The sequence below is a fragment of the Mytilus galloprovincialis genome, chromosome 3 (assembly GCF_965363235.1).
Source record: "Mytilus galloprovincialis chromosome 3, xbMytGall1.hap1.1, whole genome shotgun sequence".
Taxonomy (NCBI): Eukaryota; Metazoa; Mollusca; class Bivalvia; order Mytilida; family Mytilidae; genus Mytilus; species Mytilus galloprovincialis.
This window is the reverse complement of record NC_134840.1, coordinates 82,957,870-82,983,065: the sequence shown is the minus strand read 5'-3', so window position 1 is coordinate 82,983,065 and position 25,196 is coordinate 82,957,870. Positions and strand designations below refer to the sequence as shown.

The 25,196-nt window shown below is 32.8% G+C and overlaps 2 protein-coding genes across 4 annotated transcripts in view; both read right to left on the bottom strand.

Annotated features, from left to right (window-relative positions):
• LOC143069149 (protein dispatched homolog 1-like) overlaps positions 1-25,196 on the bottom strand; it is an 89,428-nt gene that overhangs the window by 25,830 nt on the left and 38,402 nt on the right. The gene's annotated exons all lie outside the window — the stretch shown is intronic.
• Positions 8,479-22,644, bottom strand: LOC143069148 (protein dispatched homolog 1-like). 3 transcript variants are annotated; one of them, XM_076243632.1, is made up of 12 exons: positions 22,495-22,644; positions 21,505-21,617; positions 20,074-20,426; positions 18,034-19,616; positions 17,099-17,326; positions 16,370-16,495; positions 15,041-15,166; positions 13,961-14,093; positions 11,767-11,891; positions 11,024-11,101; positions 10,278-10,448; positions 8,479-9,649 (listed from the first exon to the last, which is right to left on the bottom strand). In XM_076243632.1, exons 3-12 carry the CDS (start codon positions 20,387-20,389, stop codon positions 9,221-9,223), a joined length of 3,315 nt encoding a protein of 1,104 aa, XP_076099747.1. In that variant the 5' UTR covers positions 20,390-20,426; positions 21,505-21,617; positions 22,495-22,644; the 3' UTR covers positions 8,479-9,220. The 3 variants fall into 3 exon arrangements, with proteins under 3 accessions (XP_076099747.1, XP_076099748.1, XP_076099749.1); XM_076243633.1 differs by lacking the exon at positions 22,495-22,644 and having other exon boundaries at positions 21,505-21,696; XM_076243634.1 differs by lacking the exons at positions 21,505-21,617; positions 22,495-22,644 and adding an exon at positions 21,385-21,473.

The following is a 25,196-nucleotide window of genomic DNA, read 5'->3' as shown; positions in this document are numbered from 1 at the left end:
TTTTTGGTTTCTCGATATATCGCCTTATTGTTCGCTGGCTTATTGTTCGCTAGCTATTGTTCGCTAGCTTCTGCCTGGTCGTGAACATTGAGAAATAGCTTAATTTCAATAATGGAATAGACTACTGCAAATTGTTTTATGACCCCTTCAAGCTGTCGTTAATTCTCGTTGACCTCGAATTTAAGCCCTTAAATAAGTTGAATATTTGTCTTTATGTAGTATAGAATTTTATCAATAAAACGACATCAAAGATTCATCAAAGATGTAATTTAATATATGATATATAAAACAAAAACAAATACCGATCACTCCAGTGACATTTAGAAATATAAATAGAAATATTTATGAAAAGCCAAAAAAGAAATGTACAGTGAAAACCTACCGCTTAGGACCGCTTAAATGATGTTGAGACCCCCCGGTCTTTCAATGTCCTAAATTTGACGAAATAATAGACTCTGTAATATATAAAACTTATACCAAATGGATGTAGATACACACGTGATTAAAAAGGAACTTGGGTTCTGGGTATTGTATTTATGTTAAAGAGCAACTTTGAACCTCTGTGGTGGCCAGACGGGCCCGGATCTCAGAAAAATATCTAAGTGGGAAATAGCCTAGGTCAATACCTTTGAAATGAGCTAGGTCCGGTTCAGAACTTTGATGTAGGGATATGCCGAGTAGTACCGAATGTGTGGTTAATACAGAATATTACGTTAAGGGTCACCTTTGAATCGAGCTTTGTGGTGGCCAGACGGGCCCGGATCCCCAAGAAATATTTTAGTGGGAAATAGCTTATGTCAATACCTTTGAAAGGGATTGACACAAGCTATTTCCCACTTAAATATTTTTTGGGGATCCGGGACCGTCTGACCACCGTATTGAAATAGAAACCGAATACGGAAACAGAAACCAAATAAGGAAATGAATTTCGAATAAGGAAAAAGAAACCGAATAAGGAAACAGAAATGAAAAAAGGAAATGAAAATCAAATAAGGAAATAGAAACCGAATAAGGAAAAAGAAACCGAATAAGGAAATGAAAATCAAAAAAGGAAATAGAAACCGAATAAGGAAATGAAAATCAAAAAAGGAAATAGAAACCGAATAAGGAATTGAAAATCGAAAATCGAAAAACGAAATAGAAAACGAATAAGGAAACGAAAAAAATGAGAAAAAAAAAATTTGAGGAAAATATTTTTGAGGAAAAAATTTGAGGAAAAAAAAAATTGATGAAAAAAAAAATTTTGAGGAAAAAAAAATTTTTAAGGAAAAAAAAATTTGAGGAAAAAAAAATTTGAGGAAAAAAAAAATTGTGAAGAAAAATTTTTGAGGGGGAAGAAAAATTCAGTTTGGACTTTTTTTGGACAAAATTTGTATATCGAAAAAGGAAAAAGGAAACCGAATAAGGAAATGAAAATCGAATAAGGAAAAAGAAACTGAATAAGGAAATGAAAATTGAAAAAGGAAAAAGAAACCGAATAAGGAAATGAAAATCGAATAAGGAAAAAGAAACCGAATAAGGAAATGAAAATCGAATAAGGAAATAGAAACCGAATAAGGAAATGAAAATTGAATAAGGAAAGGAAAATCGAAAATCGAAAAACGAAATAGAAAACGAATAAGGAAACGAAAAAAAGGAGGAAAAAAAAATTTGAGGAAAAAAAAATTGATGAAAAAAAAATTTTTGAGGAAAAAAAAATTTGTAAAAAAAATTTGTGAAAAAAAAATTTGAGGGGGAAAAAAAATTCAGTTTGGACTTGTAATATTTTTCAAAATTTGAATATCGAAAAAGGAAAAAGGAAAAAGGAAACAACTTGTGTCTGGTTGTTTTAATACTAATGCAAGGTGAAAGAGAGTTAGATTGCATGTACTCTAAAAGTACTTTGGAATGTTTTAGTATCCACATCTGATTCACGCCACTTCTAGAATAGGCAGTTTCACAATAAATTTGAATTCCGGCTTTGCTTGCTGAAAAAAAAAATGTTAATAATTTAGAAAGAGGTTTCTTGGAGCACTTGGAAGACCCAGCAATATACTGTTGTTTGTAAGGACACTTATGTAGTTTATGTATCCAATACAGTGATGGAAGATCCAGTTCTTCACCTTTGGTTGGAATTCCAAAGGAACATAGAACAGACCTATGATTATGGCAAGCCGTTCTCGTCAAAACTATGTTTAAATCCTTTTTTCGAAAAAAAATACACACTGAGATTTAAAAACCTAAAATAACACACTGAGAAATCGAAATTACACACTAAGATTAAAAAAAAACACACACACACTGAAAATTCAAAATTACACACTGAGAATTCAAAATTACACACTGAGATGAAATAAATTGAAAAACACACACTGAGAATTGTTAATTACACATTGAGATTCCAAAAATACACACTGAGATTAATATGCAAATTACTAATGAATATTCATGAGATGAATAATTCAACAGATTAATATCTTGATCTCAAGAACTCTTGTCATTATAATGAAATGCGATTCCTTCAACCAACATTCGTAATAAATTTCAAGACTTAACTATAATTCAGATCATTACTACAAGTGTATCGGGATTTTTTTTTTTGTTACTTAAAACCGTTTAAGCATGGGTCCCTTTTCAAAAGTCTTCCAACTGTTACCCTGATTTCGCAAGTTAATCTTTTATATTTTTGTTACGTTTATATGCTATAATAGACAATTGTGTAAAGATTTCACTGCATTCTTTGTTTTTTGCAGATTGTTCCAATGTTTTCTTATAATTTTAATCAAGTTTTTCACCATTTGGTTATATTTTGTAATAAGAGTAAGTGGGTATTTTTCTTGTTCTTGTATTTCTAAAGGTTTTGTTATAAATAATTTGGAACCAAATCGAAGGACTACCGAGTTCTGTCCCCTAGTTGTTTTAAGCTTGTAATAGATTCAGATTAAGTATGCTAATTAGATATGTGCGCATAAAAAGTGCGCACAGATCTCAGTGTGTAATTTTAAATTTTCAGTGTGTAATTTCAAATTCTCAGTGTGTGTTTCCAGTTTATTTATTCTCAGGTGTCTTTTTGAAATCTCAGTGTGTAGTTTTCAATTCTCAGTGTGTAATTTTCAATTCTCAGTGTGTAATTTTCAATTCTCAGTGTGTGTTTTTCATTTTTGTAATCTCAGTGCGTCTTTATGAAATCTCAGTGTGTAATTTTTAATTCTCAGTGTGTAATTCTTAATTCTCAGTGTGTGTTTTGCAGTTTTTAAATCTCAGTGTGATTTGTTGTAATTCTCAGTGTGTAAATTTTTCGAAAAATGGTTTAAACATAGTTTTGACGAGAACGGCTTGCCATATATGATTATCCAGGATTTCCTCTTTGGTAAGTGTCGTGAGGGTATATGTCGAGTTTCCAAGTGAATTGTCAATACCGAATACGTTTATCAAGCAGTTAATGTAATGAGTTTTACACACAAAAACGATGTTGTTTGGGGCTTTATCTACTTGCATGGACAACAACATATTTGTCATGGAGGTAGGATAAGTGCTTTTCAACATTTTGGTCTTTAAAGATTGACATAGCATGGGCATTGATTGACCCATTCAGTTTCTTAATTCTGATTTGTATCAACTACCTCACAGCCTTAATTCATTTGGAAAGAGTGTCTAAGTCTTCCGTCTAGCGCTTAGCCCATTGCCTGGCATAATCCTCGACTGAATCCATCAAAATTTGGAGTTGTTTTTGCAATTGATGGATTTAGGCTCACGATATTTCGGACCTTTCGATAACACAATTCGCAGGGAAGTGTTATAGGCAATGTTGAGGTCACCGGTAATAACGTGGCCAGCCGGATTATATGTGAATTGGGAACTAGCACAAGTCACGGCAATCAGGAGGTTCAGACTTGAAGTCGTCAATATTGAAATCCTGCAAAACGTGTTTGTAATTGAAAATTGTTATTGCAATATGTTTGGTATAGATAGATAGATAGATAGATAGATAGATAGATAGATAGATAGATAGATAGATAGATAGATAGATAGATAGATAGATAGATAGATAGATAGATAGATAGATAGATAGATAGATAGATAGATAGATAGATAGATAGATAGATAGATAGATAGATAGATAGATAGATAGATAGATAGATAGATAGATAGATAGATAGATAGATAGATAGATAGATAGATAGATAGATAGATAGATAGATAGATAGATAGATAGATAGATAGATAGATAGATAGATAGATAGATAGATAGATAGATAGATAGATAGATAGATAGATAGATAGATAGATAGATAGATAGATAGATAGATAGATAGATAGATAGATAGATAGATAGATAGATAGATAGATAGATAGATAGATAGATAGATAGATAGATAGATAGATAGATAGATAGATAGATAGATAGATAGATAGATAGATAGATAGATAGATAGATAGATAGATAGATAGATAGATAGATAGATAGATAGATAGATAGATAGATAGATAGATAGATAGATAGATAGATAGATAGATAGATAGATAGATAGATAGATAGATAGATAGATAGATAGATAGATAGATAGATAGATAGATAGATAGATAGATAGATAGATAGATAGATAGATAGATAGATAGATAGATAGATAGATAATTTTATTAACCAATCATGGTGCCCAAAATTTGAGCTATACAATCAAATGAATTACAAAATAAAGCACAGAAAATGATTAGAATGATTAAAGTACATTTGAACAAAAAACCACATGAATACACATTTACACTAATTAACCTGATATAAACCAAGTTATTGACAAAACATAGTTGTTATGGGTGCCACTGTGACCTGGAGAAATTACATAAATCTTTATAGTTCTATGTCTATGGGAGACAACTCCTGATCAATTTTATTTCCTATATATATTTATCTATATATATTTTTCTTCTATTTTTTTTTTCAAACAACAATATTTTCTATAATTTTCTTTCGTTCTTCAAAAAGGGAGTGCAATAAATTAGATAAGTTTGAAGTAACAAACAAATCTTCAGATGAAAGAATCCAAACAAATTTCATTTCATCAGATAATCTTGAAAAATTTTTGAATTTTGAGTTTAGATAAGATAGATGTTGAGATCGAGTATCTTTTAGAACAGGACATTTTAAAAGAAAATGTAGTTCGTCTTCAACTGCGTTCTTACATAGCTTACACTTTCTGTCTTCAGCTTTAATTCCAATATACCTCCCTCTTTCGATTTCAAGATCATGACAGCTAGTTCTAAATCTTGTGATTATTTGCCTGTCTTTTTTTTTAATTCATTTTTAAATATGGTTCAAACATAAAAATATTTTTAAATTTTCTGTAAGTTCTTAATTTATTGCCAGATTGTAAATTAGTACACTTCCCAGAATTGCTTTCTAAACTAGCTAACCAGCTTTCTTTAAATTTAATAGTTAAAGATGTTTTTACTTTTTTTAGAATATGGTTTTGTTTAAAGTTTGACTGGTTAACAAATAGATATTCTAAGTCTAGAAATTTAAATATATGTTTAATGCTTCCTATCCAAGATTCCTGGTTATGTTTGTCCATAGAATGAGATAGATTTATGGCTTCCCTTAGAATAATATTTGAAGGTTCAATATCTTTCATAAGATGGATCCAATATTTTACCATATTCATTATTACATAATACAGTGTAGGGAGTGAACCTAGTTCTCCTCTACATGCCGTATTTGATGTTTTTATATTAACTCCAAGTGAAAATTTACAAAGCTTAGTATGAATTTTCTCTAGTACAAGATAATCAGTTTCTTTTGATATAAAGTTATCCAAATGTATTTGTTTCTTATGTGGTATATAACCCCAAATTTCAGATCCATACAACAAGATTGGTCGGATTGTATGGTTATAGATGTGTAGGTATAAGAAATGATTGGTATAGACTGGTCTTTGAAATAAGAAGGTATTTTCGACTGAACTAATTTATGATGAAGGATATTGTCTAAGTTGACGCCATCGAGACCTTTGTTGACAAAGGAAATATTAAGAAAATATCTTTTCTCTTTTTTATCTTTTCCAATGCGGACTTGTTTGAAAAGTCTGTGACTTGCAATATCCGAAATGATAGCTGTAAGTTTGAATTGGTTAGAATGAGGGTTTGTAACACTTGTTTCCAAACATAAATTGAACAGAGAATGAAGTTTTGAAAGGGGTAATGAATAAAGTTTCGTGCGAATGTGATGAATACACAATGGCTTTTGTATAAATGACAGTAAGTCATTAATAGAGACATCATGCAGAGTAAGTGATGTATAATGACGATGACCATGACTGCGTCTACGTCGATGAGTAGAGTTGAAAATTTTCATCACATTCACCGAGCTACACGAAGGACTAGATAGACTGCCTATGCCATAAATTTTGTCATTGCAACCATATAGTGTCGCAGTTCCCAAATGTCTAATCCAATAGTCCTCTTTTTGTCTACGGAGAGGCGTTACAAGATGAGGATTGTTAGTGCTGTGGTATATTTTTTCGGTAATGCGAATTGTCATATAGAAACGATGGAATGATCAGGCTGATTAAAATGCTGGTAAAGAATGTCGTTTGAATTTTGGTTAATGTCTGATCTATGACAGCACATACGTTTGTTTAAGCCTTCTTTTCGTTTCACCGACGTATACCATTCCGCAAAGGTTACACTCTAATCCGTAGATAACATTTATCGATTTACAATTCAGATCATCGTAACTTCTCGTTTAATATGACCTCTTAGTTAAATTGCTAGTGAATTCAGCATCTGTTATTAAAATTTCACAAGTTTTGCAGCCTTTGGTTTCACATTTCGAAATGCGACAGTGTTGTTCAGAGTAGTCAAAGTCCAAAATGTCTTTAAGGAGAACTGAACTTGGCTGTATATGTGTAATATTGCTATTGTCACTAGTATGATGATCTGAATGAGTCATGTTTGAGATATTTGTCATGTCTGGTGATGAGGGGACACCTGCCGTATGTGACTTAACTTTGAATCTATATTGAATCATAGAAAAATGGGTTTGAACAGACCTCAAAACGACCAATGATTCTGTAATGAGGAGTACCCAAAATTGCATCCATGCTATTAATAATTCACATCTTTAAAAGTCGAATAATTATGGTGGCCGAATGCGGCCATTTCGCCTTTTCGCGTTTTCGTGTTTTCTCCTTTCACTTTGAAAACACGAAATCGAGAAAGCGAGAAAGCGAGAAAGCAAAATCGAGAAATTGAGAAATCGGAAAATCGGAAAATCGGGAAATCAAGAAAATCGAGAATTAGGGAAATCGAGAAATTGGGAAATAGAGAAAGCAAGCAAGCAAAAACGCGAAAACACGAAAGCGAAAACGAAAAATGAATTTCTCGATTTCGCCTTTTCGCTTTCTTAATTTCTCGATTTCGCATTTTCGCTTTCTCAATTTCTCGAATTTCCGATTTCCAATTTCTCGATTTCTCGATTTCCCGATTTCCCGATTTCCCGATTTCTCAATTACTCAATTACCCAATTTCATTTTCTCGATTTCTCGGTTCCCGATTTCGTGCTTGCAAAGTGAAAGAAGAACACACGAAAACGCGAATTTTCAAAGTTACCTGTATTGATAAAGTCCGCTATTTAATAACTAGTCTATGAGAGCTTTATTTTTCAGGGATTATCCGAGGAACTTCTTTTTTCTTTAATTGCAGCTTATACTTGTGTAAATTTTGCCATAAATGAATTCTTCATGTAAGACATAAGACAAGGATTAAGCTCTTTATTAAGCATGATTATATATACTATTGACTTTTTTTCTCTTTCTTATACAGTCGAGAGCTTATTTCAGACAAAACCGTCAATTCTTTTTAATCGCCTTTATCTTAACACAGATGTAATACCCATACATCTATGATCTTTTATAAGTGCTTTTTCATTGTTTGCATCTTTTGTATAAACCAGGTATTGAATTGACATGTTTGCATTTTAAAACATTCTTTTAGTTGATAAAGTCTAAAAATCTCTTGTATTACAAATGAGAAAATCGTCTGATAGTATACATATTTTCTTTTACGATCTAAAGTGTATGGTAAATTGGTATGACAAACTCGAATCAGTGTGCACAATGTTTCATCCCAAATGAACAGAAAACAATAGCATAACCTCTTCGACTGACTGAAGATCCTAAATGAACAATGAAATGTCTAAATGTTAATGTTTTCGGTCCTCGGTATTCAAAAATAAATTTTCATTTAAACTATACCTTATTATTAAAAATTATAACAAATCAGTCACTATAGACTGAAAAAAATGAAATAAAAAGGCGAATAAGAAAACGGAAGAATTAATGCCCTTACATAAAGAAAGGCAATGCCTGAATCGTATGTATCATCGAAACAATATCAATAATTTAATGGTTAATCGTATGTATCATCGAAACAATATCAATAATTTAATGGTTAATCGTATGTATCATCGAAACAATATCAATAATTTAATGGTTAATCGTATGCATCATCGAAACAATATCAATAATTTAATGGTTAATCGTATGCATCATCATAATAATATCAATACTTCAAAGACTGAATCGGACGTATTATCGCAGTTAACTCAATAGTTCAAGATTGTGCGCGTCAAATCACTTAACTCAATACTTCAATGTCCAAATCGCATGTATCATCGCAAAAACTCTTAATAGTTCAAAGTCTAAATTGTAGTATCATCGTAATTAATACAACAGCTAAATGTCTGAACCACACATAAATGTCATCGGCGAATTAATCACAATAGTTCAACGTCTGAATCGTACGTATCATCGCAATACGCTCAATAGTTTGATGTCTGAATCGTTCGCATCATCTCAGTAATCTCAATTGTTCAATTCTGAATCGCAGGTTCTATCGCGATACTCACAATAGTTCAATGTCTGAATCGTATGTAGCATCGCAATAACTCAATCGTTCAATGTCTGAATTGCACGCATCATCGCTCAGATCTCAATCATTTAATGACCGAATCGTACGCATCATCGCAATTATCTCAATAGTTCAATGTCTGAATCGTACGAATCAATGCAATAATCTCAACAGTTCAATGTCTGAATCGTACGTATCATCGCAATTAACTCAAAAGTTCGATGTCTAAATCTTTCGTTTTTTGCAATAAACTCAAAATTGCAATGCCTGAATCGTCCGTATCTTGGTAATAACCTCAGTAGGTAATTAAATGTATGAATCGCACGTATCATTGCAATTAACTCAATAGTTCAATGTCTGAATCGTACGTTTCATCGCAATGAACTCTAACATATTCCTGTTTCCTTTGACACTTCAATTTCAGCGCTTTCACAATTGCTGGAATAGACCCAGTATTTCCCTCAGGTCCCCATGATGCCATAAATGCAGGAAATAACAAAAACGAAAACATAAAAGATGTTCCGATTGTGCACATCACAAATATTCCGAACTGATATGAAAATTGGATTTCAGCAAACAGCATAAAAACAGCAGCGCCAAAGGTTGTTATCGCCCCTGATAATACAGACAGGCCCATGGCTTCTAACATGCTCTTTACGCGACCTTTACGGTGGGTAAATGGCGAGGTTCTGTATGCCTCTGCAAAATGCACCACATAATCAACTGATAGTCCTACGATTAAACTCAGATTAATCGATTCCAAAACCTGAAAAAGAATATATAAATGAACAGGTCAACATTCTAAAAAAAAATGAAAGCAATGTGAAAACTATTTTTATAATTGACACACATACAAAGCGCTTTCTTACATGAACCTTCATCAAAATTGCTCAAAGCAGAATATTTGAACGTCAACCTGGGCAACAATGTATAAAAACTGAAAACAGTTGAAGAGCTTTATGACCAAAATGGACATAAATATAATAGCCCAATTAATCCATAAAGGTCAACTTTGCCTGAGTGAGTGTATAACGGTCAATTTAAGCAATGTTTGATACCATCGGGGACTATAAACTGTTTACAGCTCACCAGCAGCGGTATGCACTTGGCGCAGTAAAATTTGAAAACAACACTTTATTTATTTCATGCGTCCAACGCGCTTTTCTAGATTTACCTTCACCAGGAATGATAAAAGCCGAATATTTAAAAGCCAAGGATGTATAAGAACCAAAACAGATCTCCTATTGTCATTTGTTTTTTAATAACAACCAGTTTTATGCAAGGCAATTATAATATGTGCATTTTTTCGACAGTAGTGATCATCTAACGATATTCAACATTACAGGTTTTTTTTTTCACAGGGCCTTACCACACCTTCTTAAACATCGACTTACCCCTAGTTTCCATCCAATCAAAGGTATCAAACCAACCACAACCACGGTTATCATAGTGATACAAATGGTAGCAAGGAAACCAATCACCACATTCAATGTCGTAATAGTCAAAATTGGAAATGCTAATGATATTCCAATGACAACACCTCTAACTGCAGATTTCACAAGAGTCTGAAATAAGAAAAGTGAAGATGTAACCCTATTGTGCAGCACTGATTAATATTGCAAACAATACGAGCGCATTCTGAAACGAGCGAAGTGATAAATTGTTTTCTTTCACTGTTATATGGTAGTGTAAATTTATCATGAAGTTCGTATTAACAAAAATAATGTTCACATTCATTTAAAGACACAATGACGCAATAAGGTTTTGCGAATGATTTCTATCCACTGTCATATTTCAAATTCCCCAACATTTAATTTTGATTGAATGGTTAGACATCAGTATGTACATTGTCGTTGTTGTGGACATCTGCTGTTTTGTTAGATCTTGTTAAAATTTGAATTTGTTATGTTTACTGTCCAAATCGGAATGTAGATATAAATAAACAGTCCATCCTACCAACTGTTGTTACATTTTCTTTCAGTTAAAACCACAGTCACGTGTGCTTTTTGGTTCACAGTAATAATCATTAATACTTGATTTTACATGGCCTTTTTTGGCTTTTCCAAAGAAACAACATCACGATACAACTTTAGTTATACCATTGTGTAATGCTTTAAGTTTAACTTGTATATATTCATACCTCTTGAATTTTTATCCAGTGCCACGATTCTCGAGTAGATTGGAAGCCACTTTTCATAGAACTTGGCATCTTTGATACCTATTTTCAAAATATTTTAAATTTATATGTACATTATCTAAATAAAACCTATATATGGGTGTTGACTGATTTAGAATTTGTCTCTTTTATGCCCCATTTTATGGGTATTATATGTTTTCTGGTCTGTCCGTTCGTTCGTCTGTCACGCTTCAGGTTAAATTTTTCAATTTAAAGTTTTTGGTCGAGGCAGTTTGAAGCCCAATCAACTTGAAACTTAGTACACGTGATACCTATGATATGATTTTTCTAATTTTAATGCCAAATTACTGAAATTAGTGATTTACCCTATTTTCACGGTCCACTGAACATAGAAAATGATAGTCCGGATGGGGCATCCATGTACTATGGACACATCCTTGTTTCCATCTATTTCTAGAAGAGGTACTGTAAAAGTGGTCATGTAAGCAATATTTTACCGTTCTTTGGAATATTTTAATTTGATTATGTACATGAATACTTGAGCAAGCTCTATTGATCCGACTGAGAAATTTCACTTCCATTGGTTTATGAATCAATTTAGTTGATAAAGACGAGAACGGCTTGCCATAGATAAATTCACAATTAAACTAAAGCTATTCGATTATAATTTCTTATACGTGCAGTTGTATTTATTACATGTGTTATTTCGTTTACATGTAACACGTGCAATTATAAAATAATTTTACCTCCTGCTGTATAAACTTTTCCCATAAATGATATATTGGTTTGCCTTCTCGATATCCAAGGTTTTGAAACATAAATGTTGTGTTAATTTCTATTGCAACTACTCTCAATTTTGTTCCATACGTTCCTAAATAAAAGTTGAAGACATCACTTTATCTATTAATTTCTATTTTTAAAATATCTGATCCCCTAAGAGCAAATTACGAGCAAATGTTCTTTAGCTATACTTGTTACACACCCTTGCCAGGGCCGTAACTACCTATGAGGCAGGGAAGGCAGTTTAGGGGAGGCAACTGCCTCCCCTGAATTTTCTACACAAATTTTTTTTTTAAGTAAAAAAATGAAATATTCACAATATGTACAAGAAGAACATGAATTTGTATTATAAACAACACACGTTTACAGTTTTAACAGTAGTTATCATGATACGTGATATATCTGTCACTTTCCAGATTTTTTATCGAAAGTGAACCATTTCAGTATTTGTTTTAGTTTTTTTTCGTGTGGCCATCCATCTGTCAATCAGTATTTCCTATGTGGTACGAGAACGCATATATGAAACTTTGCTTTCGACAATTTTAAATTAAACTTAACTAATCACATTTATTTATGAGCTCAATTAAGCAGAGGAAGTTCCCTTTGTATTGTGAATCTTTTATGATATCGGAAATTCGTTACTGGTTGAATCAGTTGTGGGACAGTCAGACAGTACGATCGTACGAGAACATTATGGTCAATGCCTTTGTAGTCAAACACTCCCATTCGTTGTAGTTCTATACATGTCTGTTCAGCTTTCACCAATATTGAAATTCAAGGTCCTCGATTAAAAAAATATTTGCTTTCTATTATCTTGCTTTATATGTTTTTTTTTAACTTACCACTTTGATTTCTAACAAAAATATCTTTAAATATGATAATTGTTTGCAAAACAAATTGCTTCCAGGTCCAAGCATTACTGATGAGTCTTAAAGTAACGTGTTATTTTACCTGAGGGAAAAAAAATCGGCGGTCACAATGTATTTAATGTTAATAATTATAGTTCAAAGTACGGCCTTCAAGACGGAGCCTTGGCTCACCCAGAACAGCAATCTCAGTTTGTTTTTGCATAAAAAATGCTTCCAGGTTCAAGCAATACTGATGAGTCTTAAAGTAAGGAAATTGAAGCGAAACGGGTCATTTTTAGCCATTTTACTGAGGAAAAAAATCGGCGGGGGGGGGGGGGGCTGTGTCCCTAACCCTCCTTTCTTGGGGCATCAATTGGCGACCCAAAATCCCTGCCTCCCATGAAATCGAACCCTAGTTACGGCCCTGCTTGCTCAATATAATAGCTTGTAATACCGGTAGTATACTCTCAAGATATTCTACCCAGGTAATAGCAAATAATCAGGATATATATATATATAGAACAGAACACGTGTGGTTAAACTTGATTTAAAAAGGAGAGGAACCAGATACCAAAGGGACGGACATTCAAACTCATAAGTCGTAAAGAATCCTGAAATTACCAAAACTGAACAAACAACCAGTACACAAAACCCAACATAGAAATTAGAAGACTGGGTAACACCAACCCCGCCAAAAACCGGGTTATCCGGTAGGTGGTCCGAGACCACAATTATTTCGTAGTGCATTTCTTTTAGAACATAAATGAAAATAAAAAAAATCCCACCTGCGCTTTCTCAATGAAACTTTTACAGTGTGTTGTACTACTTTTGGGACAAATTATATCAAAAATTATAGAAAACTTCATCGGCTCTAACTCAAAATATAGACAACTTTATGTTTAGGGCGTCTTGAAATCTTTTGACAGCTTCCGAAGTGATAATTTTTAACCTTTTTCAGCTGGACCAAATCACAACTTCCCTTTAAAATTCTGGACCCAATTTTTTTTACCGTGTAATTTCACCCCCTACTTGCAATTTTAGGCATTAAACATGGAGAAATAAAGGAAGGGGTATAAAAATTAATGGCAAGTAACCAATTGTCAACACTAGGGACTATTTGTGGTGTCGGACCAGGTTAGCAGATTCTGCTCCAGAACTAGCGTTCATCGTGTTGCTCATGTAATAACAGACTAGTTAAACATATCATATCACATAAAAAGGGAGAAGATGAATACAGAGGGGCAAATCAATCGTCATACATGACAAACAGTAGAATTCAGTGATGAAATAAATTAGAAATCAGTGTAGTTACCTATATAAGACGATCTGTTGAAACATTGTGTTACTCCTGGTATTGTCATCTCACCAATGAGACGATGGTATGTCAAGAAATCTTCAGTTAGGGTGTGTGTATATCCATTACTCAGCCAATAAGATACAAGAATCTACAATTTGTATGAAAATTCATTTTACTTTTCAATAAGTAATATAAAACTAAACTTTAGTTCCCGGAACCGGTATCGCTCGCATGACATCTATGCATAGGTCCGAGAAAATACTGAAAAAAAATTGTGCCACTAGAAAAATCCTTGAGTACCATAATTCTGGTAAATTCTTTGGTTAATAACAGAACTAGTTTTGCAAGAAGTCAAACCAGAACTAAGGACTACACTTACATTTGAACAACACCTTTTCCGATTTATTTTTACCATTCGCCGGTGTCCTATTGCCATTTTCCCCATGCCATTTTTTCCGTCGGGGCGGGGGGGGGGGGGGGGCGGTGCAGAGATTCTGGATCGATCAAACTTACATTATAATGATTGTCATCAATTTCAAACGACGTTGGGTCACTAATCAACGATGTTTTCGTAGTATACCTGTAGCACTTGTTAGCTAAAACAGTTTTGGTGATTGCAAACCCCGTTGATAATGTTAAATTTAACTTCCATTGGCTGAATAGTAGGTTTAGTAGGTTTAGGGTTTAGAGAAGAATATTGTTTTTAACGACCAATACCGCGTTATGTTTCACTAAACACTTAAATACATTTAAATTCAAAACTGAAATGTATGAAATAATAATTAGCAAATAATGGATAAATCATATTAACTAAAAAAAGAAATTAAAGAATATTTTGTGTCCATGTGTCACACTGTCGCGCTCGTACTATCATATTTTTTCACTTTCATAGTACCGCCTCTGTATCAAAATACTAATTTAACAAATATTTTCAAAACGTAGTGAAGTGCAAGTTTATGTGAACACATCTAAATACCAAACTACCAACAATTAAAATTTTATTTGATACAGGGCAGGCGGACGGACGGACGGACGTTTATACAAAAAAGTTATGCTTTTCCTGTTGTAGGCGGTAAAGATCAGCTTCCGTCTTACCTCAAAATATCTGTCAAAATTTTCCGGTACACTTGATATGTTGTGTATATGAAAATTCCTCTTCATAAACGGAACTACTGATTCTTTGGTAAAGGGAAAAGGAATATTTTCCAGATAACCAGTATTCTGAAATAAATAATTGATATATAATAAATTCTTACTTTCTTTTAATTCGTGATATTTAGTTATTTTGAGGAAAAAAATGATAACTTTAAATATTGATAATGTAAAAATATTTATGGAAATAATTTAATGATATAGATATAAGAAGATGTGGTATGTGAGTGCCTATACAATATCAATTGAAATAGCCTAACTCAATCAAAAGACACATACACACAAGTGAACTTCCACTGAACGAATAAAGATCTATAATAAAATTGAAATACAAAATCAATGAAAAAAGTGGTGAATAAAATCAATAATTTAAAAGGTAACAGTATTATACCGCTAGGAAATGTTCAACAATTTCTGAATTAACAGCTGCGCCATGAGCGCATTATACGCCCTTCGTCTTGTGTCAGAAGTTTTATGCAATCATCATAAAAAGTATACAGACCTTTAGATTAGTATAACTAAGAAGTGTGTAAAGTTAAGCAATAATTATAAATCGTTTATGAGATATGGCGAAACATGTGAAAACCAACCCCCTCCTTTTAATAAAGTTTTATACAAAAAAAAACAATAACTCTAATAGAATAAAATTTTGAATCATCACCAAACAGTATACAGATCTTTAGAGTAATATAATTAAGAAGTGTGTGAAGTTTAAAGCAATGATCAGAAATCGTTTTTGAGATGCAGCGCGACATGTGAAAAATACCCCCCCCCCCCCTGTTTTAGTTATAAAGTCCCGTAACTAAAAAAAGTTTAAATCCTATTTTCGCCAAAAAGTAAACAGATCGTTTGATTATCTTTATCAAAGAAACAACTATGTTAAGTTTCGTGAAATTTGAATAAGCGGTTCTCAAGTTATGGTGCGACATGTGGACGCCGGATAGACAAACAGACAGACAGACAGACAGACGCCAGACCATTGTATACTATACTTTTGAAATAGACATCTTCATTATGCAATAATCCGCTTTAAATGGCATAATATTGCTTTTACCAGACAATTTAGGCCGATTTCGAAAATCTAAAAATATAACAACTTAAAGCATCTTTTGTTTTAAATTATGGCGAAACGAAAGCCGTTGCCTATCACATTTCATATTTGTCAAATACGACTTTAGAAATGAAAAGAAAGAAAAATACACAATATTTGAACTATTTTTACCAAGACTGATTGGTTATACTTCAAGAGGTCAACACATGTTTTTTTCTCACCTGTATAAATTTATACAAAGCCGACATGAAACATGCAATTTCTGGTTTGTTAGTCACTGGGTTTCTTTTTATTCCATATGATGATATTTCTTTATCTGTAAAATTTTCTAATCGATGGCACAAGTTCTAAGAAAAAACAAATCTAACACTTGTAATAGTTCACATTTATAGCAAATAGATAAATGAAACTGGTTTCCATCAAATATTTTATTAATATATTTCAAGCATTGCAAATATAAAAAAAAACCAAAACATAATTCAATAAGAAAACTCAGTTTAAACAAATTGCAAAAGATACTAGGTTTATGATTTGTACAAAAGCTGCTCGTTTTCGTCTACATACGACTCTCCATTGACGCTCGAATCAAAAAAGTTAAACGGCAGAATCAACTACGATGTTTAAGTGCATTGAGACAGGTTTTGAAAAATACAGTAACACAATGTTTCGGCATTAAGAATTGAACACATCACATGATTATACTGTGGAAGTGGTGCCAATTTTCTGGATTCTGAAAATAAATTCATAAGAAAAGACAGTTCACATTTTGATAGTAAAGAAAATAAAAAAAGACACCTATTGCAAAGCTTCCATGCACCGTGAAACACCGATGCAGACAACAAACCATAAACTGTAATAATTTTATTCTAAAATTGATTATCTTAGTTACCAAAGCCGGTACTTTAGAAATTCACATGGAAAATTGTTATCAAGCATTATACTAGACTCACCATGAGCGAGATTTGTGCTTCAGATGACGACATATCAAAATGTTCATCGATTTCAGATTGTCCTGTACAAGAGTCACCTGACTTCCAGTCACATGATGCCAGATTTTGTGGCTTCATGCCCCACGTGAGATGAAGTTTGTTGTAACGGTCATCATAGTTTTGTTGGAACCCAGAGAAATGGCGCTGTATAGCTTTTGCATAGTTGTTGGATTCTCTGTAAACTTTAACCTGGATGCGAATAAAAGTGCATTTGTTTTATTTAGATTCTCAATTGGTTTTTTTTTACAAAATTATGTTTCTGAAATTTAAAGAATAAAACATGTGGACACACACAGAAATTTTACCAAGTAGCTTGCTCCACCAGAAGCTACCAGTACTCTACCCTTCTGGTACAGTACTTTGGAAATCCTGCCACAGATCATGGCCGCGGCAGATTCTCTTAACTCCTTCAAGGAGAAAATCAGCACATACAGCTTCTAATTGTACCAACTTGTTTCAACCTGTCTTATACGACTTCGATTTTAACTGCACATAGTCCAATTGTGCGATAATGCTCCAGAGGACCCCTGCACTGTATAGAAAGAAGAACTATAATTGGATGTACATTTATTGCTTGTAAATTAGAAGCTTGGTTTTATATGACTGGGAAATTCCAAAGTTATTTAAACATGGCAGAACTCATCATTTCTCGTTGACTATTCTGAGGTGATGATACCATTTTGGCTCTAATGCTCCAACAGCAGTGATATCGACCACTGCTAAAAATATTGAAATACACTTAAATGTTATGAGTCAGATGCGAAGTTCTGGAAATTGTAAACCAAGGATTTTATGTTTAGTGATTTACGTGTATCTAGCACTTTACAATGAAAAAATAACAGACATTTTTTGCTCTGTTGTTGTGGAATCTAAAAAATAAAATATGAAGGTCTTACCTGTGAACTGTCGGCACCTAAAGTTGTAGCACTGTATGTAAAAAAGGCAGTAATCACCAGGAAAAATAGAGGTATTACTACTCTAACTGGTTTCCAAATCATAAACTTGTAGAATTTATTCTCCAAAAACCAAACTACTTTATTCTTATGTTCGATATGCTGTACTGTGTCAAGTACTGTTTCATTTTCCTCGTTCACTTTATCTTGTAGCTGCAGCTGGTGATAAGTCATATCTCGAGAGCCATCATTGTTATCGCTAGAAATTCGGTTTTGGTGTGCTGTGATTAATCTCTCTTGACTTTCTGTTCTCACCGACAATGTCTGTCTTGAAAATGGAACCAATCTAGCGAAACATGGCGTTATTACCTCAGAAAGAAACAAAATAACGATGGGAAAGCATGCGAGGTCAAATAAAAAGTTAACACCGACGAGCATTCCAGTAAAGATTCCGAAAGAAGCAACGGGCATCAACGGGGAAGGCGCACTCACAAGAAACGCTGCCATGGTTGTAAGCGATGTCACAAATGTCGTTTTTGCTGCTTTCAAATAACAATCTGCGAGACGATGAGCTTTTGATGGATATCTGGTATGTTTTGATAGTATCCAAGTGTCATAGAAAATAAAGATATCATCCGCACCAATTCCAAGAATTATAAACACAGAAATAATATGAAAAAATCCAAAATATCTATACTGAAGAACAAACCTGTAAATAAGATTTGTTAAGAGAAAACTCGTGAAAATACTCAGTATTCCAAAAAATGTAATCCAAAATGACTTCGTCTGGAACCACATGAATATGTAAATAAACAAAAAACTACCGATAGCTAATTTCATATTTCTAAATGCTTCATTATACACATCATAGAGATACATCTTAATGCTATAATAATATACGGACATATGTCCGTCTAGTACCTCGTCTCGGATTCTTATTATCTCTTTTTGAATTTTCAAAACCAGATATTCACGATATTTATTTTCATTATAATGTTCCTTTGATTTCCAACTAAATAACATAAATATTCGTGTTCTTGACGAAATCTGGTTTACAGTACAAGGATCATAACCCTTTTCCAAAAGTGGTAGGAGAAAAATCCTGGTTTTATTATTCTTGACGGCTCTACATATGATACTTGATGCGTTTTTGAATGATCCTGAATTGAAGACTGGGTCAGCATCTGTATACGTGCCATCAAAGAGCCGGAGGATTGATATGGATTTCTCGCAATCGTTTTGAACACTAGGGTAGCAAAACTCGGCTTGAAAGTCTTGTCTATAGAACAGTTCTGATTCTGTTTCATTAAGTAACTTCATATTTATCTCCGAGAAAATATCATCCCCTTCAAATATAAGTTCGAGTGTTTCTGAAAGCTGTTTTCGAGGTTTAACACCAAAAATGGGATGTATGACTTTATTTTTGTAGTGCATTGCATACCGCCATGCCAGATCTTGTGTATGCGAGGTATCATTATAAAGAACCAATGGCAAGTCTTGAAAACTTATGGGAAAGACGTTATAACTTTTGACTATCAGCAGTATAGTTGTTAGCACGATTGATGTATGCAATCCTAGTGTAGCAGCTACAAGCGAAAAAAAGTAAATTTATTAAAACAATTTCATTGTTCTTACTTCGAATTAAAGTAACAGTTCACATCATTGGTTGAATTTCAAGGATAAGGACGTTTTAACCAATCATAAAGTTTTTGGCGATGGACGCTTTTGAAATAATTACCAGGGTATATTTGATTCTGATATGACGACTGATATGGCTCGCATGAACATATGATAAATATCGTCTATGTGTGCCATTAAAATATTAAATACATGTTTATGTTCTGAAAGATTATCCTTCCATTGCATTATTTAAAAGGACATTATTTTTTGTTTTATTGCAGTCGCTGAAAACACTGACTGTGAATAAAAATAGAAACGCTACAGTATATACTTTGTGATGATTTTTAATTTCTAATGTTCATACATGACCTGATGTTGACCACGATGAATCACGATGATTGTTTATCATGTTTACAAACTTACCAAATGCAATACAAAGGTGTTTTTCGATAAACTGGCAGTATTTTAGAAGAAATCGTGGAGTGGCACTGTGGTTTACTTTGTTGTTTTCCCTGTTATTCAATGTCGACGTAATTTTGTCTTCTTCGTCAGTAATATCACTGGCTGGTGTCAGTCTCTCATTAGCATACATTTGGCTTGAACTTTCTTCGCTATATTCAACTATGCATCTCTCAATGCTGTTTTGTCCCTCTAGTGCATCTTCCACTGAGTCTAAGACTCGGCTGTTTCTTTCAAGTTCAGATTCTATGCAAACCCCAAATTCTGATCTTCTTTCCATTTTACTTTATTGCTATGATTTTTTCACATACCAATTTCTGCATAAACAATAAAGGATCATAAAGGTATAAGTAAAAATCAATTTAATTTAATTAAAAATTAAAATAGTATCAGTTATGCAATATCGATATTTATAACTTTGTGATTAAAATCAATATAGTTATAGTACTTTTGATACTATCATGAAACCATTTGTTATTATAAAAAAAATCAACCGTGAAATTTGTTGTTTTATTTTGTGAAAGATTTAAAATTTTAAATCACGCCTGTATATTAAGCTTAATTATTAATGGTCGCTATCATGTACAAACGAGTCAATTGTATGTTTGTGGTATTGAAAAATTACCGCTAAAACTGGTAAAGTGCAAAAACGAAAGTTACTATAGTATTAATGAATGGGTGTTTTTATAATGGCCCTGTTATATGTCCAAGGTTTGTTATAATGGTCACGGAAGTCTGTAATGGCCCGAGGCAACGCCGAGGTCCATTACAGACATCCGAGGCCATTATTACTGACCGAGGACATATAACAGAGCCATTATAAAAACACCCATTTCTTAATACATTTATTAACCAACTGAATAAAAGTGTATGTGTTAATATACCAAATATCCAAGATATTAAGTTGACAGAAGTTATGTGTTGAAAAAACAGGAGGAACAGTGATCCCTATACTAGTATATGGTTCTTTAATGTTGGTTGCTGGTTACTAAATTAAATAAAATACAAAAAAGTATTATACTCTTTACAACTTAATTTTATTAACTTTATTAAAAACCCTAACTGTGCTTTATACAGACAATCCGGGCATTAATACAGGGCCATTACAGAAAAACAGGGCCATTACAGAAAAAACAGGGCCATTACAGAAAAACAGGGCCATTACAGAAAATATGTTATTTTTAATAACCAGTCATTTTTGGCAATAATGTACTTAGTTGGTTAATAAATTAAAGTATTGAATTCTTAAATCGATCTTCGCTCAATTTAGCTTACCTGACAATCGATTTTTCACAGATATATGGCGTTTTCATTTAAATTTGTATGCAAGTAGCGTACATTATCCAATTTTTGCAATATGCAGCCTTACACTAAGATTCTGCGTTTATTATTTACCTGTATGGATGTTTTTCTTCCTGGCATAGAATACCACTTCCGGCGCAAGAGAAATTTAGCTCTCTGGACGACCCTATAGCAACGATGTAAACAAATAGTTCTGGTTGGTTGCCCTAAATTGATTTGAGAAAAGTTCAAAATCGTATTGAAAATCATCTGAACAATTTTATTATATAGCTTGCAAAACAAAAATACGAAGCTGTCTAAAGACAAATGTTCGGCTAAATTAAAGTATTGACTACGACATGAGTGCTTTTCTTGAGCGCTTATCAAAAGACTTAAGCTTTTGTCATAATTTCGAGAAAAAAATCATTTTTGAATGCAAATGATAATTCTGTATATAGGACTGCAAAGACGACACATCTGATTGAGACCAATGTATAGTATCTTATGTGTTGACAACTACAATAAATCGTCTAAATTTGTTTAGGCTTTAATATCTCCGTTTTACTGTGTGACCAAGTGCAACGACTTCCAAGACAACCACAGACATACTTATTATCTTTAATACAGAAACTATTTGTATGCTTTGATATTTAAAATGTTTTATATGGAACATTTAACAGATTTGTTTCTAATATTTCCCGAAAACAAACCAGGAGCATATAGTCGTCGATTTGTCCGTCCGTCCGTCTGCCTGTCTGTATTTCCAGACGTCATCCGTTGTACATTGGGCTCTGAATAAAGTATTGGTTACAATTTTCGATACCAAAAATCTATATACTTCAATATAATATAAGTACTTGTTAACATTGCGATCATTTTTTTTGTGTAATAGATGTGCCAATTTTTCACTTTTTAAATGGAAAGCACATTGAAATCATCAATCTATATTTAGACGTGAAGAATAAACAACACAAATAGATTAATCCCATGGAATCTAAACTTAAGGAAATAATACCAGACTGTCAAAGATAATTCTATAAAACGATATAAGTTTTCCACAGATCTAGAATTATTAAATGATATAATACAACATACAATACCGACCTTGGTAAGTGTTTTCCTTCCCGATACTTGGATAATGTCTATTTTATCTGTACTGCAAATGTATATGGTTTACTCGATTGTTTCCGCTGTTATTACCTGTATATGTTACAGTGAATTTGTATTGATTGATTGTTGGTTGCTTTACGCCGCATTAGCACAAAAAGGTTATATCGCGGCGAGTGAATTTGTATAATCAGTGATTATGTACAGGGATTATGTAGAATCACTAAAATCATTAGTGATTATACAGATTCCCTGAAAATTACCAGTGATTTCACATAATTGATAATTTTAATTAGTATTCTACAAATTCCCTAATATGATTTCAGTGATTATCAATAATTAAAAGCTCCAAAGATGATGAAACAAATTAACATAGACAAATTATCATTTTTTTCTTATTCCTTGAAAGTTTAAGTAAACATGCAGATTTCATTCCTGATCTACTATTTGATTCTTAAGTGATGAGTTTTTTCCTTTATATTTTATCCAAGTGTTGAACCTCATTATGCTACTAACAAATAAGCTCGGCACAGGCACAGGTGTTGCATGGGTTGAAGAAAAACGTTTGCTCAAAAGTTAATGGAAATTGCAGAGGAAAAACAACATATATCTCAAACCAATTCCATATGTGGTTCCAGGAAAGAGAGATCCTTGCCATATAGCAATGGACTCCTGCTCGGATCTTTAATACAAGAAATCAGTTTGGGGTTGCTGATTTCCCTTCTTTGGTACCTTCAGATGTTTGTGCTGAAAACTCTATTTCTCTGAGACGTGCCGTAAAATATGATTGGATATGGAGGACAAGGTTTTTAAATGTTGATATTGTGGGGAAAAAAAAATATGAATTTAATAGATATACATGTAAAAAAAACAGGACAAATGTGTAATAGTCGATGCCATCCAAATCTAGTTTGTAAATAAAATGTTTATTTTTAAAATATTGTGCATAAAATTAACATTTATCAAAAAGATTGTACGCGTAAAAATAGTTTTGATGACAATTTCAGTTTAATTCATATCTCAACCTAAAAACAATACGATAAAAAAAATAATCATTATGCCATTTAATCATGTTAATATTTTAATACTAACTTCATCAACCCGCCCTTGTGGGCTCGCTTGATATTATTAATACGGATACAGTAAATATCAAAAAGGGCTCGCTTGATATTATTGCTGATAAAGTCAGTATTAAAAACAAAACATCAATTATTCAATATATATTTTGCTTATCATTTAATTATATTGTGCTTATCATTTAATTATATTGTGTTTATCATTTCAATATTTTTGTGTCTTTCATATTAATATATAATGCCTAACGTTATACATTATTAAGGGTATTAGTCTGATATGAGCCAGTCCATGAGAAAAGGTACACAAACGAAAATTTTACGAAATTCTAAAAAGTGTGCATAATTATTGGTAGTAGACTTGTGATTTATAAAACACATTTACTTTTCCTCATATCCATAAAAAGTGAGCAAGTGTTGAGACCCCCTTTAGTTTTATCAAGATTTTTAATGACTTATTTCATATATTTCAATCATTTTCAAAGTACAGTTTAAATGGCTTGATTTGCAAATTGATAATGTTAACCCCGGTAGCAGTGGGGATAAGGCTCTCGCTAACGATGCAGATATCAACGCAATCAGACCGGGCAACGGTACGAGTCCCGTGCAACGACGGTTGATTTATATAATATTAAATAACTTAACTTAACTTCGGTTGATTTATATAATATTAAATAACTTAACTTAACTTTACTTTCAATTTCTAAAACACAAGAGGTCGTAGTTTTTATACGACCGCAAAAATTTTAATTTTTCGTCGTATATTGCTATCACGTTGGCGTCGTCGTCGTCGTCGTCTTGCGTCGTCGTCTTGCGTGACGTCGTCGTCGTCCGAATACTTTTAGTTTTCGCACTCTAACTTTAGTAAAAGTGAATAGAAATCTATGAAATTTTAACACAAGGTTTATGACCACAAAAGGAAGGTTGGGATTGATTTTGGTAGTTTTGGTACCAACATTTTAGGAATTAGGGGCCACAAAGGGCCCAAATAAGCATTTTCTTGGTTTTCGCACTATAACTTTAGTTTAAGTAAATTGAAATCTATGAAATTTTGACTCAAGGTTTATGACCACTTAAGGAAGGTTGGGATTGATTTTGGGAGTTTCGACCCCAACATTTGAGGAATTAGGGGCCACAAAGGGCCCAAATAAGCATTTTCTTGGTTTTCGCACTATAACTTTAGTTTAAGTACATTGAAATCTATGAAATTTTGACACAAGGTTTATGACCACAAAAAGAAGGTTGGGATTGATGTTGGGAGTTTTGGTTCCAACAGTTTAGGAATTAGGGGCCAAAAAGGGCCCAATTAAGCATTATTCTAGGTTTTCGTACAATAACTTTAGTATAAGTAAATAGAAATCAATGAAATTTTAACACAAGGTTAATGAACATAAAAGGAAGGTTGGGTTTGATTTTGGGAGTTTTGGTCCCAACAGTTTAGGAATTAGGGGCCAAAAAGGGGCCCAAATAAGCATTATTCTTGGTTTTCGCACCATAACTTTAGTATAAGTAAATAGAAATCTATGAAATTTAAACACAAGGTTTATGACCATAAAAGGAAGGTTGGGTTTGATTTTGGGAGGTTTGGTCCCAACAGTTTAGGAATAAGGGGCACAAAGGGTTCAA